The 18,378-nt window shown below is 46.0% G+C and overlaps 1 protein-coding gene across 1 annotated transcript in view; it reads right to left on the reverse strand.

Moving 5' to 3' along the window:
• The window catches only part of LOC133353592 (dystrophin-like), a 639,339-nt gene that overhangs the window by 65,607 nt on the left and 555,354 nt on the right, over positions 1–18,378 (reverse strand). Inside the window, 6 exon segments of the mRNA XM_061569957.1 lie at positions 2,590–2,650; positions 5,443–5,518; positions 7,376–7,522; positions 10,502–10,770; positions 14,713–14,833; positions 17,008–17,164. Coding sequence (XP_061425941.1) covers positions 2,590–2,650; positions 5,443–5,518; positions 7,376–7,522; positions 10,502–10,770; positions 14,713–14,833; positions 17,008–17,164 — 831 coding nt within the window.

Genomic DNA, 18,378 nt, shown 5'->3' on the forward strand with positions numbered 1-18,378 from the left:
TTTGTTTATCTCAGGAGGTGAACGTCCCGCACAGAGAATAGGCAGACAGTGATTAATCGATTCTTCAATTAAATTTAATTACAGACAACAATACACGAGTTAAATCAAGTGCATGCGTGCACAAATTATTTATGATTCGTGCAAATAATATCCAAACCCTGGTGTTAGTGCACTATTGGCCGTTAATATAATGACCCGAGTTTAATTCTGGACTACGGCTGGCATCGGTGACATCTTAATAGGTGTTGCCATCGAAACGTCGTATGCTAGTATTCAATTTAATGTATTATTTTATCTTTATACGTGACTTTACCGAAAGAACCAAATAATATCTGAATAGGCATTGCCCCTCGACGTCCCCCCCACTTCTTGACCAGTCAACACCGACCTTCATGGTGAAGAATGATCAAAGCGATATATGCGTCCAACAGTGGATTTAAAACGGAAATAATTTATTATAATTTTCATTAAATTTACAATATGCTGATGTTACACGCAGGCTTAAATGAGTGAACAAAACTGCGTAGGCTCGAAAAAATGACAACCAAAACAAATAAGAATGTGAAATCGAGACGAAAATAATTCAGTCAGTTACGAGTGTGGGGGAGGGGGGGTAAATCATTACATTCCTAATGGTTTGGTAAGCTTGTGGTGCCGAGTTGGTTTCCACTCCCACGTGATACATTCTCAGATCCCAAAGGGCCCCGCGTTACTTCTTCTACGGTTACAGAATTATGAACATCGACTGTGGCTGGCCTGTATTCTGCCATGTACGTATGTATGCTGGACTTCTTTCGCACCGTACGTAGCCAACTGTGCTAACTACACACTCTGACATATTCCCTATTTCCCCCACATCGTCCGCCGACGAGGAACAATTTGAAATGCTTTACGGAGAATTCCATTTTAGCTTGGCTCGTAATTATGTTATTACATGTTCCATAATGGCACAGGAGCTGAGATGAGCTCGCCCAATTATGGGGACATAAACACCGTGTGCCCAGGAAACCAAACATTTTACTCGGGGAGCGGAGACGATTCTAAAAGTACACACAAGTCTGTGCCAACTGCAGTGTTATTTTTTGTTTAGTAAATATATAAAACGATAACAATCAGGCAGAAGAACAGCAACGCTTGATAATAAAGTCCATGTTTGGGAGGCAAAGCCTTTTTGTCTATCTTTCCCCCCACTGTTTTATCTGTAACCGGGTTACAGCCAATTAAGTCGCAATAATGCATTCACAAAGCAGACCTAGAATATGCGGTCACATTCGAACTCAGGATCTCTGTTTCCATGGCAATCACTCCTCTGAGCACTACTTTCACTGCAATTAATCTGAAGATTTCACTCTGAGAAACATGGCTAAGGGGAAAAAAACTGTCACTTAATTTTCACAATGACATTGAAATACCAAGTAAGCGAGATTAAAAAAGGTAATGCATCTGAAGATTCTCATTAACCTTACGTGGTGTTCAACGGTTAGTCCACATGTGCTGGTATGGAAAAACAATCCAGGCAAGCCTGGATTTCCCTGAGGGTGCATGTCAGGTGTGTTCAATACAACTAATGTGAATCGCATGGAAAACTACCAATCATTCAATTAACCGTATTGACCACACCTGACATTGGCCCTCGGGAAAAAAAAAAAAACTGGGCGGCTCATTTTTGGCCACGTGTGAACTTTAAATTGAACCGCGACCATGAGATAAGGTGCACGACCATCGGGCAAAGCCACTGCAGCAAGGCCCGAATACCCAAGCGAATGAGACACGGGTCCCGTGGTGAGGCACGCTGTTGCACCAGCTACACATGCCGTTAAGAAAAAGCTTATGCCAATAGAGGCATTATTCTCCGAGTATAGACAGCTTTGCTCACGCTCGCCTAATAAAAGATGACAATGCCTTAAAGGCAAGTTATAGTGAGAAGCAATCTTCGCAGAATGCAAAAGCAAATCTTTTTCGAGGCGGCATTTTTTAAATGCGTGCCGTGCCTCCGTATTGCCCTGCTTACTCCGGCGCGCCATTACCTTAAACACTCCCACGACTGAACGTACGGAGAGCACATGGGCCGAAGCATATACACAGCGATGTCAACTCTCTATCCGTTCATTTGAAATGCTCCGCACGCAGCGTCCCTGTCTCTTGCCTATTGTGCACCACTCCAGCCTCCAAGCTTACGGACGGCACGTTCGTTTTCGTCAAAAAACCTGGATTGAGGCCTCTCTTGAGCATCCTGTCAATGGGAAGGTATCAAAGGGCTATCCTCTCGAAAATAGATGTTAAGCTCAGCCACTGTCTGCACTGTGGTATTGCAAGTTACAAGACCCCTTGGCATTTTGCACATGAATAGGCCATTCTCTATCTGCAGCGTGTCCTCTTGAAGAGGGAATGCTAATTATTTTGCATGCAAACATTTCCCATTGGCATCTTTGTATGCGAAGAGGCTTAGCGAGGAGCACACTTAACAAATGAACAAACAAACAATAAATGGAGTCTAAGGGTCGGGAGTTCAACATTGTGGGAATGTTTGAGCTGGCCAGCATTACACCGCTGCAAGAGACGACCGCAAACAGCGACTACGCCACTTACTTGATGTAGTAGGGCACTTTGGTGGTGGAAACGGCCTTCTCCCAGGGAGTCTGGACAGATTCTGCAAAAACACACAGGTCCACGAGGGTCAACGACCGGGGATTAAATATAGGAGGCACAAGCGGGCCCTTTAGCCAGACAAACCACGGAGGGAAGCACTATGTAATGGACAATACCAGGGTTCGGCAACCAAAATAACAAGAAGAGCCATTTCTTTCCAATTCGGTACAAAATTCAGTATTTCAAGAGCCGCAATGCATCTGAGTACATACTGTACATATCGTCAAGAAGCAGCCCGTAAAGAGCCGCATGCGGCTCCGGAGCCGTAGGTTGCCGACCCCTGGACAATACGAACACAAAGAAGCCCCCCCCACCCCCTGTGTGTGACACATTAACGTCAGGATATCAACACATCAACGGAAGAGAGGATAGAAAAAAATTGTAAGTACACCCACAGGTCTTCTTGGTTCTTTCGGTAAAGTCACGTAGAAGGGAAGTAATAAAATAATAAAAATAAAACATAATGTATTATTATATTATATAATTATATTAAATTATTTTATTTTATTATGTTTTATTTTTATTATTTTATTACTTCCCTTCTACGTGACTTTACCAAAAGAACCAAGAAGATGAATCCCTGCAGTCACGATAGCTTTAAATCAAAATTTACACCCACAGGGTAAGACCTGGAAAGGGAGTGGTGTGGGGGCAGGTGGGGGGGTGGGTGGTGGAGGCATGGGCAAAATAGCGACTTCATACAGTTGACTAGGCCGAGACCTGTTGGCAGATATATTTGGCGAACAGCAAAACCTCGCCGCCAATCGCAGGCAAAAATTGCTCATCACGTCGCTAAATATTGGGCAATCGTGAAGAGGTGCAAAATAATAAAAATAGATAATTATTGTATTCAGGCGAGGTTTGTTTTGTGGCCTCTTAGTGTGAGCAGGTTTATGTCGGGCTATTAAATGACAGGCTCCGGGAAAGGCGACATGAAATCTCCGCAGGACCTTGAGGTGCAAGCCTGTGATGTTAATTGTGTGCAATTCAGCAGTACCCGAGGAGCCCTATTTTCATAAAATACTGCACAGCTTAGGAAGGCAGATTGCTCATCATCCTCCCCTAGCCACCCACATTCCAGAGGATACATTACTATCCCACCAGCCTCCCACCACCTCACCTCCACTCCCTCACCACCACCACCGCACAATCACTGCCCATCATCACCAGCATATTATTGCCGGCTTGCCACCTCCCTTCCCAGCCCTACCATAATGCTCCCCTTTCTACCAAGGGGAATAAACCACCACGTGAAGTCCGGTTATCTTCGCAGCAGCGGCTGTTGGCTAACCATCGAGCAAAGACGGTCACTGCATCGCGTGACACTTTCAGACGCGCTTGTGCGGCAGTCCGGAATGCTCTTCCTTCTGACATTAGGAAGCCACTGGAGCAATGCACTTTTAAATCTAGATGGAAAACTAATTTCTTTAGAACTGATTTTTGTGTTTAGTAACTCCAATTAGCATGGTTGGCTACTAACGGTGCGAAAGAAGTTCAACATTCATACCATGGCCAAATAAAGTACAGTATTTCTTTATGCACTAAAAATGATGGTTGTTGTTTATTGAAACTAAAAACCATGCAACTAAACTATGTTTATTTTACCAGGTAAGGCTCACTTCAGCTATACAGCCTCTTTTTCAGAAACGACCTGGCCACGAATGACAGCTCAACAAAGTCACTCATCGTGTCAAAATCTTTAGCAGCCAAATACTCTAAACGCATGTTTCTAAATGTGGAGGGAAAAACTGGAGGACCCAGAAAAAAATCCATGCGACCATGGCATCATTAAACGGAGAACTACGGGGGAACACCAATCAGCTTAACCAGCCAGACAAGAGAGCACAAATGACCGCCACAGAACCGAAGAAGCAAATCAAATCTACAGATTAATTTACAAATTTTGTATCTGAAAAGAGGGAAAACTGCATTGCAGGAATGCTTCATTTTACAAAAACGCCATCGGATAGCATGCACGGCGTGTCTCCACAAGCTGAGCAGGGTCACTACAGATAGGGCAGATGACACATTAAAGAGGCATTGAATCACAAATGACGCCACATGGTAATGAACAAAGGTCAGGGATAATTGACAAATTACAAATGGAGTGCATTTGGGGCCATTATGGCCCCACCATTACTCGGAACCCTACGAAGCATACATTAGCTATTTCGGAAAAAAGATTGGATTGAAGGAGGACCCACACAAATGCTCATTCCACCATCCGCACAGTATATTTCTCTACAATGGCTATACTTGATCATCCCGAGACTGAGCAGGGACCGAGCTCACCAACAGTATATCATTCGAGTCGCTACCATTATCATTACGGTTCACGCATAACAAGCTTGGTGCAGATCCAACGATAAACGGCCAGATTACACGCGGGACGGATTCACAGACACACGCATGTAAACCAATCGCTCGTGATACCTGCCTTGTGCTGCCGTGTGAGCTTCTCATTACACAAGCTGGGAATGGCTATGGGGGGGCTCTCTAAACTAAACTATTTTAATTTTACCAGCTCTTTTTCAGAAGCGACCTGACCACAAATGAAAGCTCAACCAAGTGGCTTATCATGTGGAGATGTATAGCAGCCAAATACTCTAAACGTGTGTTTCTAAATGTGGAGGGAAAACCCGGAGGCCCGGTGAAAAATCCACGTGACCACGGGAGAGAGAGAGAGAGAGAGACGTGAACTCCAAATATAGCGTCAAGATCGGGATCGAACCCACTACCTCCTGCATACCAGGCGAGGTAGTTAACATCTCCTAGCCACAGCGGCACCCTCACCTGACAGGACCCTCTGCGTCGTGGTTTCGACCTGCGTTCCTTCGATAAGCAGTTTGAGTCTCTCCTCTATGGAGATCTGAAAACAAAAACACGGCAACAGAAATCATTGCAGCGCACGCACGCACGCACGGGTGCGCAAATGAAGCACTCCTTTAGTGAGCGAGGGCTGCAGCAAGCTCACAACGGCTGGCCCTGCTACTGACAAAAGCCAGGGGGTCACTCTCTAATAACGTGGAATAGAACGATGACGCACAGGCGGGTTGCACCCGCTGTCAATGCGTTTTTTTTTTTACAACCGCCGCTTCTCGTGCTGAAACACCACAATTGCATTTCGTTAGCACGGAATAAGAAGAAATAAAAAAACGCTCGCTTCTGTGTGTTTTTGGCCGTGGATAACAGCAGGGCAAGGTTTCCACGTTTTAGCATAAAAATAATGATCGTATCCCACGCGTGGCTTCTGTTCGGTTGACGACACGCGCGCACAGGCACGCATGTATAAATGGGACTGAATAAGAATAAGATCAATGTAGGAGCTATGGGGAGAGACTCACTGGGCAGAAACGTTATGCTCATTACTTTATTTTTTCAATACATTAATAGTGCAATTATCCTATTATATGCCCATGACATGAGTATAGGGTTTCAGGAGTTTCAAAAGAAGCCTAGCATTAGGACATTACTTGTCAATCAAAATGTATTTTTGACCATGGGTGGATTCACAAAATAATTGGATAAAATAAAAGAATATTCTGCAGAGCAGAGATTAAACTTGGTGTGTGTGTGTGTGTGGTTAACATAAACCGCTCTGGACCTGGCAATGAGTTTGATTTCGGACCACGTCTAACATCAACAGCAAGTTATATCTGAACCTATTTTGGACCTCCCCCTTAGGTCAACTAAGCCTAAATGAGTACCTGGCATGGTGCGTAGACATCAACACTGGGAAGACAAAGGCCAGCAGCAATGGTGCTGTGTATACCACTCACTCATGCATCCATCCCAGCCTTAATAGGTGCTCACCAACGGTACTTTCTCTCAATCTATAATGTTATACAACAGATCTTTCATTTGCATAAAATCCACTTCCCCTTTGTAAACCACTACTGGTCTCAATGGGCTCTCTAAGCTGGTTATAAAGGTCATTTATCTATCAGCAATCCTTTGAACTCATTTATCAATGCTCACACCAATGGCGCTGCTTCCAAACATGGCTGGTTGATGATGTGTGCAAGAACGATGTGTGTAGGAACCCATGTGTGCAAGAATGATCGTCATCATCCCCATTAATTTCCACTGCCTCAGCCGATCGGCAAGTCGCACGTGGTGGAGTAAAGTGCCGGTCTCTCCGCCCTCTTTCAAGAGGTCTGGCCAACGTGGAAGAGTAGGCCAAATTATTCACGAGAGGGCGCTCTCTTGAGCTCCCCCGAGTGGAGGCTCATCCCACCAGCAGCAGCGGCGTGAGAGAGCGATGGTGGGGCTGGACGTTTTACCTTCACCTCACGAATGATCGTCGTCGTCATTATTATTACGTCGCCAAATTATAAGGTGATTATTACGTCGCGCTCGTCGCACGCAAAGTGCTCGTCACAATATGAATGACGACACCTCGCTGATCTCGTCACGGAGCATAAACCGTCACTGGAGCTCTGGTCAACCTCGCAGCAGCGGCTTTTGGCTATCCGTTGAACCAAGGCGGTAACTGCATCGCGCGCTTTCAGATGTGCTTCTGCGGTCGTCTGGAACGCTCTCCCTTCCGGTATTAGAAAGCCACTGGGGCTATGCACTTTTAAATCTCGATTGAAAACTAATTTCTTTAGAACTGCTTTTTGTGTTTAGTTTATTGTCCTTCCCCGGTACGAAAGAGTGTTCTCAAAACACACACTCATACAGGCATGCAAATCCAGGGGCGTTTGACGCGAGCGTCAACACTCGCCTGCAGGCGTTTCCACCGGATGTTGACGTCTTCGATGCGGTGCAGGTTGGCGGGCGAGAGCTGGATGTCGAGCGGCGGGAACCGGCGTGATAGGTCATTCACCTGGCGCACCTCCTCCTGCAGTGGAGCGATCTCCGCCCGGAACGCCTGCCGGAAAATGGAGCGGGATGGGCAAAGTGCAAATTTGATCAGACGAAAATCACCGCCTCCCAGGGCTGTAGCCACAGTTTGCAAGTACGGGGGGGGGGGGTGGGACGGAGGATGGTCTGACCAGCGAATGGTTGCCCCTTGGTTATTGGTGTTTAACTTAACAGGCAGGATCTGTGAAGTTCAACCCGCCTCCACATCGTCACAGTTTCACTGCACTAATGTTTTTAAATATTAGATCTACGCCAACACTGGATTACTGATTCACTCAAGAGCCTCCCGTGTTGTGCGCCACCGCGAAGTGCACAATGCAGTTGGCATCGTCATCATACACATTTGTCATCTTGTTCAATGGAGAAAGACGTGGCCGGAAAAAATAGTAGCAATTGATTCCAAAAATTACGCGGTTTGTATCTTTGCCGTATCTAAAAATGTTGGTGGGCGTCTGGACACCCACGATCCGCATAGTCGCTGTGCCACTGTCACCACTGTGATCATTATTGCAATCACCACCTCCACTCACCTGCGATGATTAATAAATTGTGTTTAATACCGCCCTCTGCATGAACAACCACACCTCTTAGGAGCTCATCACATTTACAACCAATGGGCAAATTATCAACATCCACTATTCACCAAATTGCACAGCATTCTCTAGAGGCGTCAAATGACGTGTTGTGTGTTTATTTTTTTTGCAAAGGCGGCGACGATGATGATGATGATGATACTACATTTTATATGAGCAACACGTCTTTTGCTTTTTGAGCGGGAGGTGAGATCTCGGTGTGGCTCTCGCCGCTAACGAGTGCCGACTGGTGCGGCACAATCCATAATTGTCTTTACTTTCAGGCGGCATTTTCCAATTAGCACCTTTTTGTTGGCAAGTGAAATATGAACGATAATTACATTTCCAGATGCAAGGCACAGGGTGCACCGGCTTAACACGACAGGCAGAGGAAGAGGGTTATTGTGCCGTCCGCTGAAGTAGAGCCACACTTAAGGTGATGAATTGGAAGGGACACCAGCTCACAATAGCTCCAGTGGGGAAAGACGGAGAGAAAACTTTAGCTTTTCAAGAACTTGTGCGTGGCTGTATGGCCTGGTAGCCAGCTTGCAACTCCCTCTGAGTACATACTTGGAAGGTTGGAGTCCAGGTTCTGCCCCGTGGTCATATTCTGGGCGAAGGTTATCATGGAAGTTGTCAATTCATGTCTGCCAGCTTTTGCCAGGCGTCACAGATTGCAGGACATGGCTCGCAAGACTTTGTCATTTTGCGTCAGCGTTGCGGCCACGTTTATAGAACTTGACTGTAATTTAAAAAAATTATCATGCTGTCTTTTTCCTTAATGCATACCAAAGCTGAATTACTGCCATGCCAAGCTAGAAGGATTCGTTCTACAAAAAAAAAACTTCACATGGCTGGTATAGGATGATGACTTTTCTAATTAAATGTCTGCACGAATGTTGGTACCAATCTGAAGTGTATTTGACTGTGGTGGATGATGTTAAATTCCGTAAAGGCTGTCTCATTAGAGTGCCGGTCCGTAACGCGCTAAGCCTTAGGCTCTCCCAGAGAATCCTATAAAAAAAAAACTCGTGAATGGATGTTGGTTACTGCACTAGGCAGACATCGCACAAATTACAACTTAGTAAGGAGAGTAGCCAGAGTGGCTGGATGGATACATCTCATGAAACAAAGAAATACGTTGAGATGCTGCATACGAGCCCATCTCTAGCTCCACAGCACACACTTAGTGGTGAAGTTCACGGCAACAATAACTGCAGTGGTGATGCTGTTATGTAAGCAAGTCATTTAATGTGCAGGTGAGTAAGAAAAGTGAAGTTAACATGAAGGCAACAGGTAGGTCAGCAAGTAAGAACATAATCAGGCATGTCACGAGCTAGGGGATACGTGATGCATATTTGTATGAATGTATGTTGAACTTTGATTTAAAGCTTTCGTGACTGCAGGGATTCATATTCTTGGTTCGTTCGGTAAAGTCATGTAGAAGGGAAATAAAAGTATAATATAAATATAAAACAATAAAAATTCTCACACCTGATGATTGCTTGTGTTGCAGTCGAAACGTCGTGGGAATTTTTATTGTTTTATATTTATATTATTTTATTACTTCCCTTCTACGTGACTTTACCGAAAGAACCAAGAATATGTTGAACTTCTTCTGCACTGAAAGTAGGCAACCGCGTTAAGGTGTGTGGAATAGACCACGTGGCAGTTTTATGGAAAAAATCTTACCATTAACCCCCAACCTCCTGACAAGATTGTCACGTTTGCAACGAAAATAGATGTGCCGACGAATTGTTCAAATTCTAACCAATGGCACGCTCCTCACGTGTGGCTTAAGACCGTTCGTGACTGATTTACCATCAACGTGCGACGACAATTCGTTAAAATAGCGTCGAGCTTCATCAGGCAGCGAACTGGGAAATCGACGAAGGGACAAACTCCGTTTCTATTTCAGCTGCAGGCAACCAACTTGCCCAGCCGAACCCTCAAGGTGCCGATCCAGCTTAAACATCTTCTAGGGTACCGCGGTGGCGAGATGTTAACTACCTCGCCTGGTATACAGGAGGTCGTGGGTTCAATATCCAACTCTGATGCCTGCTGTATATTTGGAGTTTGCGTGTCCCTCTCTCCCTGTGGTTCAGTGGATTTTTCTCTGGGCCCTTCAGTTTTTCCCTCCTCAACAGATCTGACATAGAATCCACGTGCATTTAACAGTATTTCGCTGCTATAAATTTGCACGTCATCAGCCACTTGATTGAGCTATCATTTGTAGCCAAGTAGCTGGCCTTACCTGGTAAAATAAAAAAAATGGGTTAGTTCATAGTTTTTATAGTTTTATCATCATCTGAAGGCCGGAGCACACACTGCGCTTCGCACAGGACCCAACGTTGCAGGCAACTGGTTGGCGTTCCGCCACCGTTCCCTCCCCCCCAGCCCCCCTCGCCTCTCACCTGCACCGCGGCGACCTGCTCAGGAACGGACGTGACCAGCAGCTGGTCGACCGGCGGCCAGGAGTCGCGCAGCATCTCGGCCTGGCGCAGGCGAACCACCGTGCCGTCGGCACCGTCCTGGAGCTCGGCCAGCCGCTCCAGCGCGAGCTCGAGGCGCCGCTGCCAGTCGTCGGAGAGGGCCCACAGTCGCTCCTGCTTCTGCTGCAGTTCCAGAGCCTGGCGGCGGACGGACCGCGCGAACGCGCGACCGGGCTCCTCCTGCATCATGTCTGGCCGGCCAGCCGGAGTGACGGCGAGAATTGTTATTGTTAGTATTACGTGTACATTTTTTTAAGACGATCATCGTTACCGCCATCGACGCCCGGAGTACGGCCCTTGCAGCTTGAAGGCTGCGTGACTCCACGCGAGGCGATATGTTTCCCTGCTCCCTCAGTGCCAGAGGTGTTGTGCACTGGTAAATATTTAAGGGAGGATAAAAAAAAAGCATCTACGGAATTCTTTTTCAATGTGACCCTAATACCCCCACGACTGGTATTATCTGCAGAAGCTGTAGGGTCCTCAAATATTCCCAATATCGGAGACCCTATTATCCGCGATTATCTGCAATTTCTTCCCAAAGCTAAGTGGAGTAAAATTGTGGATAGCAGCTTCCATGATATATGGTTCCCCAAATCACTGCAGATAAGATGAATTTTGTTGTAATTGGTCATTTCAGCCATTCATCCAATTTTGGCAACAAACGGGAGCCTAAATGGACAACTCTTTACAAACAATAATGGCATTTTGACATCAAGGCAAAAAAGCATAAACCTCCTGCACTGCATAATCATTGAGCGATTAATATGTTAAAGCATAAAGAACCTGAGCTAAGACATAAGTGCAATCACCGGCACACCATACAGCTGCCGCCTGTTTTTACCGGGGCAGATTTGTTTACTTCCCACGCACGACGCCTTGCCCCAAATTCAAATCTCACTGCGTTAAACCTTGTCGGAGACAGAAGCTGCTGTGCCTGGGCTGCCAGGATGCAATATTTGGCAAATGGACAAGGCCATGCCAAGCTTCATGCAACGCTTGCCGTTCCACGCAGCCAAGATTCATTCGCGTTAAGTACACATCGCATGCAGCTGCTACTGGTCCGTGAATCGGCAACCGAGGGCATGTGCAGCGCTGATCTATCACAGCGGCTTCCTTTTGTTTGGCAACAGACTGCGCCGCAAACATGGTATTTTTAATTAAAGACAAATGTCATTTGAATTAAATAATAATAATAATAAAATCCACGCGCCTGCTAAGAACTTCATTTTTGACGTGCCAGTGGCAGGATTATCGCCGATCGTGCGCGAGCGTCGATACTGCCAAACCGGGAGGATTCGAGAGCGTCAACGCCGGTGGATTGGACAAACCTCTAGAATGGTCCCAGACGGGATCTTAAACGTGGCGTCACGCACAACAAGCACGTGCAAGAAGGAATAGAGGGAGACCAGCGACGCGATGTCGAACAAAAAGGGCGAGGCCTGTATGCTGTACTTCTTTCGCACCGTACGTAGCCAACCGTGCGAATTGGAGTGAAGGAGAGGAACAGGTGAGAAAGGTCTAATTCGGACTCATCGTATCCCGAAGAAGATGGAAAGGGGATTAAAGATGATTCTGACACGACAGTATGCAATTTGTCACCATGAAGAAAGGTACGCGGGTGTTTACTGTGTGTATACCTATGTCGATGTGTGGGTAGATATCATAACGTTTACATTAAGGTATGGAAACTCCCCTGCAATAAAAAAAAAGCCAGCGTAGCTTTTCTACCATTCACATATAAACTGGGAAGCAATAAAGTGGCAAGTATTGCAGGAAATATAAAAATGAAAAAATGTATAATGTACAGCCCTTTGTCCAAGGCCTCCCCAATGACGTGCCAGTCTTGGCGTTTGTTTGACCATACTTCACCATGCTCATTAGTGCGGGTTAGCCGAGTGGCAGGGCGGGGGGTAGTGCGGTGTACGAATCACTACACCCTCGACTCAAGCCACATGGAATATCATCAATCACTCAACTAAGCCTAACCGCTCATATCAAGGACAGTGTGTACCGTGCATCCCATGCAAAAAAAAAAACGAAATCTTAAATGGCCGATTCATCCTGCGCGCTTTCGATATGGCTTCAACGGTGGACAGAGCATTTCTCAAACGTGCATAAGCGGCTCGCGTGGGGGGAGGGCAGGGATGGGGGAGTGGAATAGGCTAACGGTTAGGGTTACGGTTAGGGTTACGGTTAGTACAGCCTTCCATCACCTGCGCATGCAGTAGCAGTCATAAGCAAACGAAGCACGTCTCCAAAATGAAAATACAGAGCGTTCCATTTTTTTTTCTCTTTTCACCCGTGGCTCTGCAGTATTAAGCCCGCCATCTAGTCCGGCTTAGCGTGCCGCCGTTCTTCCCAAGCGTCCGGCCTCGTGGTTGGCAAGCGGCCAGCTGATCAAAAATCCAATAAGGCGCCGGTCGCAGCGAACGTTTGCGCTCAGGTGGCGGGGCTGCTTGCGGCTCACGAGTGTTGAGCACACTCACCGCTCGGGTAAATACGTCGCGCACACACACACACACGGCAACACCGCCGCTTAGCCTACGTGACTTGGTAAAACGCAGGCGAACAAACTGCTGCGGTAGCAGCAGCAGAAGCAGCAGCAGCATTAAACCGTTTACGAAAAATCATGCACAAGCATGCATTCTCTAATTCTTGCCAACATGCGTTGCCAAGTTTAATAATTAGCAGTAACGAAGCAGACGGGTATCTGTCAAGGACAAAATGGATTTGCATATTTGCATAAGGCCGTTGCTTGTTCTGGTTTGTGTCTCCAACTTTTGGGCAATACTTTCATCAATGGAGGCAATTTTCAAGAGGGTAAGTATCTAATATCAATACAACTACATACAGAAGTTTCGTTAATTTCGGATCCAAGAGTTACCCTACCCCCTGTTACAAATAGATAGAGACGGACAGAGCTAATGCATCCATGCCTCCATTCTGAGTTGGTAAACGTAGGAAATTGAGATTGTTTCGTCTCTCCGTGAGCATGCCCGACATTTCCATGACACGAACTAAAAAAACAACACCAGACATCATGATGGTTGCGATGATCTCAATTCTCTCCGTAACCATCGGTCACAATTTAAATTTCCCCGCGTCAAGCGAGATTCCCGTCGGGTTGATGCGTAGAGGGGAGCCCGTAAATCTCGCTAAGTGCTTCCATGGCGGGCGCGTAAAGTGAGAATGACGTACTCGAAAAAAAAGTCTCGAGCAAACCGAAAGAACAAAAAAAATCCACGCTAAAAATTGCAAGACGCACGAATGTTCTGCGTGTAAATCTCAGGAACCCTTATTTGAACGATGCAGCAGCACATTGAGAATAAATATGTGCATACACTCCCTTTTAACAAAACATAATTTAGACAGTGCATACAAAATTAGCAAAATATGCAAAACCCTGAGAATTTAGTGACAGGGTTGTAAAATGTGTCTCGTTGAAAAAAAGTATTCCAAAAAAAGAGCATTGTAATGGATCAAAGTAGCGTTTTTTTCCTTCACATGAATGCACAAGAGGGCTCAATTTGGTATGGAACGGCGTGGGCTTAGCTCATATTTCCAGCCGGGCCCTTGAAATTTCCCCGAATGTTTCAATCAATGCGTTAATCAATCACTGCCCATTGTTTAATACGGGGAGAGCACGTTGCAGCTCATTGTCTCTTTGGAAACTGAGAGATAGGTGCGTCAAAAACACACACACGCTCATTGTGGAAACGGTTATTAATGCTTTAAAATAAGGTGGCGGGTAATTTTCTAAATCGGCACTCTCGGTGTACATGACGTGGCCAAAACAATGCCCCCTCCCCCCGATATCTGAGAAAGACGAAGCGAGGGCTTTGTTGGAGTGCACCTTGAAGGCGACAGGACCCGCTTTTATTAATTCCCTGCAGAAATTACGAGAGTGGATTTTTGGAATGGAACGCGGCAGTTCCACGGGGAAAAAAAAAAATGTCCCAGTGGCGAGGAGCCCTGCTGGGTCAAGGTGCGTGAAAACGACACAGCCACCTAAAGCGGTACATTGGGCGGGCGCTCATCCGTGCGTGCGGCTCAATAACCGCGGCTCAATAGCCACGGCTCAATAACGACGGCTTGAAATGATGACGGCTTGAAATGACGACGACAACAAGTACCTCTCTGCTCGAGGAAAGGCTCGGTTGGAGCCTCGATAGGCTGCTCCGCCAGGAACATGTGAGCAGCTTCCAGCGCGTTGAAGATCGTCGGCTCATTCCCGGTCAGATCCCGGCGAAAGACCTGCAGGGAAGACCATCTCCGCTGAGGATCGATTGAGCGGCACTTTGTCTCAATAGCAAACTTGTTTTTCTTCATGTTCTTTCACAGAATTTAACTCTCTACGATGTGTTCCGGATTTGTACAGCACCTTGCTGAACACAATGTCCGACGTTTCACTCCACGTGCTAGGAAGGTGAATTTTTATTCAGGGAGCTCCATCTTTTTTTGGTTTATCATGGAGCTCTCAGTGCGTGCAAATCCACTCTGTCTCTGCCAACTATACACACTCATTAGAGGGTGCTGATGACTTCAGGAACGATTTCATAGTTGGCCAACCTGAGATTATAAAATGAATGCGGTGTGAATTGAGAAAATATATGAATTGTGTTTCAATAATGATAATTACGTTGATAATTAAAATTTCAGCACTGATTTTCATAGTAAACAAAAGACACGAAACTGTTGTAATAATACATGCAGATTAAATCAACACCATTATTAAATGAATCACCTAAATAACAATCGTGATGAGTATATTTTACAGCTATAATTTTTCATGGGTAAACTCCATAATTTAAATCACATCTATATCGCAGATCCAAATTAATAACACTTTTATTGTCAGATAATTAGACCCATTGAGACGTAAACTGCAATATTTAAAAAAAATGGCAGTCGACATATTCGGAGACTGCTGCATACAGAAGCCATCTGAAGTCTATAATAACTTCTAAATTGTTCTTGCCCTGTGCTTTGCCAATTCCTTACAGCGTCATTTGGGATTTTTCACCCAGTAACGAGGGCGAAACTCATTGTTGTCGAGTTTATTCAATACCTCCCTGTGCGTTACACCGTCTGAATTCAGCCCGAGTGCACATGCCACTGCAGGAAAGAAGAATGGTTGAGTACTAAGTGAAGAAACTCAATCAGAAAGTTTTAATTTAAAACAAACGTACATTTAAGGGAAATTACTTCTTCAGGAGTCATATTCATATCGGTAAAAAAAATTCACGCGATAAAAAAAATCTAAATTTTTGCAATCAGATGATGGGGGAAGATTAGAATCAAATGCCAGGAATAAACTGCTGGTAGTGCGTTACCCCCACGCTGGCAATCAAAGTCCAATTGAACTCAAACACTAGCCTGCGATTCTCTCCAGAGCCAACTTCACATGCACTATTTGTCAGGAATGGGTAGATGCAATGATCACATGGGTGCAGTCAAAATTGGGGAATGAATGATAAGAGATCCGGTGTGTATTCTATAGGGGTTCCTCTGACAAGCACAAGCAGAACTTCCGCCCTGGATTAGCTTAACCCCTCTGGGGAGGCCCTACAATCTATCTGGTGGACCGAGGCCCCTTGGTACTCGAATGCTGCACTAGCTTTAACCTACGGTAAGTTCCTGGCCTGGGTATAGTTGAAGAAAAAAAGGCAAATTGGCTGAGTGTGGATACCGCTCACAAGGGGAAGAACAACGCGCATCGGCCCATTAATTTATACCTATTTTTAAGTTCATGATGCGTGCAGAAAATCGTGTGTGTGTGTGTAAGAACTGATGTGTATAATCGTAATAGATTATTTTTTAATTTGAATATGTTGCAAGTAATGGGTTCACATCACCCCTGCAGCAAGCCACTAGAGTTGCTGCCATTCGTCGGGGGAACGAGGAGGAGAGGGGGCAAGGCTGGGCGTTGGGGAGGGGGTGGGGGTATGAGTTATCCCAGATTCCCACCCATATTGATCACCAATGCTGGTGGGAGATGGATGCCAAACACGTGTTGCGTGCGGATCAGCGGCAGCATGGTTGAATTTGGATTCCACGACTTTATATAAATATGAAGGTGCAGCCCTGAAATGTATTGCTCACGCCACTGCTAACAGAAGGTCTTCCACTAAATAGGAGCTCTATTGAGTCTCGCTGGAGGGTATTTTGGGGGAAGATTTTGTGCTGGCCGGACGTCTTGGAAGATTTGGGAGTACCTACACTTTACCCCACCACACAAGAGCTGCTGATTGACTGCAGTGCACACACATATATACTGCCGCATGGACAGAGCCAAATTTTGAGAAACTTGGCCCCAATGTTTTGACTGCCGTGCTGGGAGATCGAATTGTCCTGGCGCCCTCTGGGTCGCATCAAGTTCATGAACATACGTATGAATGTTGAACTTTTGTCGCTGCCGTGCTCATTACCCTGTGGTTGTCCAGCTGCTGCTGCACTATGGCCACCTCTCCACCGATGGGCATCTCGCTCGCGAGCTCCGAGTCCTTGAGGTCCACCCAGGCGATGAGTTCCTCCAGCGAGAGGCCGAGTCGCCCCCACTGCTCGGTATCCCGGTCGAGGCGAGCCCTGCTGAGCAGAAGTTGAACGTTTTGGGCCATTTTCGTTGGAGCACATTTGCCTACTCTTGTAAACTATGCAGCACGTTAGAAAAATGCTTTTAGATTATCACAACGTCCCCCACACCCCCACCCGCCCCGCCAGAATTAATGCACGACAGCTCGAATGAAGCCGTTGGAATGGATCGACGGTAATATGTCTGCAAACGTATTAAAATACACCGCGGGGGCTTGAAACCACAACTCGGCGTGACGCCGCCGCAGCCTTGCGTGGGGATACGGCCTCGATCGCGGCTCCCTCGCGTAATCGTTTTTTGCCGAATGAGCGCTGCCCGACCCCGGGACCCTTCCCTGACCTCTGGCGGGGGCGAGACCCCCGTTGGCCCCCCTCTCGAGAGCGCATTCCATAAGCGGGCCTCGCCGAGACCACTTTGGAGAATCAATGGGGGTTGATTGTGTCCGTGTTGCAGCCGCTGGGGCATTCACACGGGGGCAGCGGAGCCGATTACGTTCGGGCCCTCGAGGTCTACCGCAGGGGGGCAAAGAGACGGCTGTCGCTGATTATTTCATTACATTGGCATATCGATTTGTAGCAATGTTTTATTTCCTAAACCGAAAGAAAAAAAAAACAACCTATATATTTTTATTAGGCTATTTGGTAATTAACTGGTCTTAATAGAAAAAAAAGCCGCGTGGAATCGGCCTCAGAGCTAGAATTGGATGGAGATGCTCACGAAACACACAGCGGCTTGTTGGTTTGCGTGTGTGTTAAAAAAAAAAGAGTTTGGGAAGATTATTCAAACTACATAATCGCTCCTATCTGAAATAAGGTGTCGAGATTTTTTGCCATTAGTACCACACGTGCTCTGCAGAGTGACACGGAATAAATAGTTTTTTTTTTGTCTCTCCCTTAAATATTGTAAGCTGTAATAAATGAGCCTAAATTAATTTGATGATTGATTGGGTGCTCAAATACACTTGCTGAATTTGTATCAATCAATCAAGCAAATCATTAATTAAAGCCAAGACACATGCTTGCTGAGATGCATCTATCCACTCCTGACATAACAATGCGTCTCCTCCGAAGAAAAAAAAAAACAGGGTGAGTTGTGATTTTTAAAAAATATTAATTTAGATGAGTGGCCTGGCCAATACGGTCACCAATGCAAAAGAGAAGCAATCAACGACTGATGGACGTGATGAAGGATGTATTTATACATTCAA

This window comes from Lethenteron reissneri, chromosome 6, assembly GCF_015708825.2.
Source record: "Lethenteron reissneri isolate LAM-NWPU_2019-01 chromosome 6, ASM1570882v1, whole genome shotgun sequence".
In the NCBI taxonomy this organism is placed as follows: domain Eukaryota; kingdom Metazoa; phylum Chordata; class Hyperoartia; order Petromyzontiformes; family Petromyzontidae; genus Lethenteron; species Lethenteron reissneri.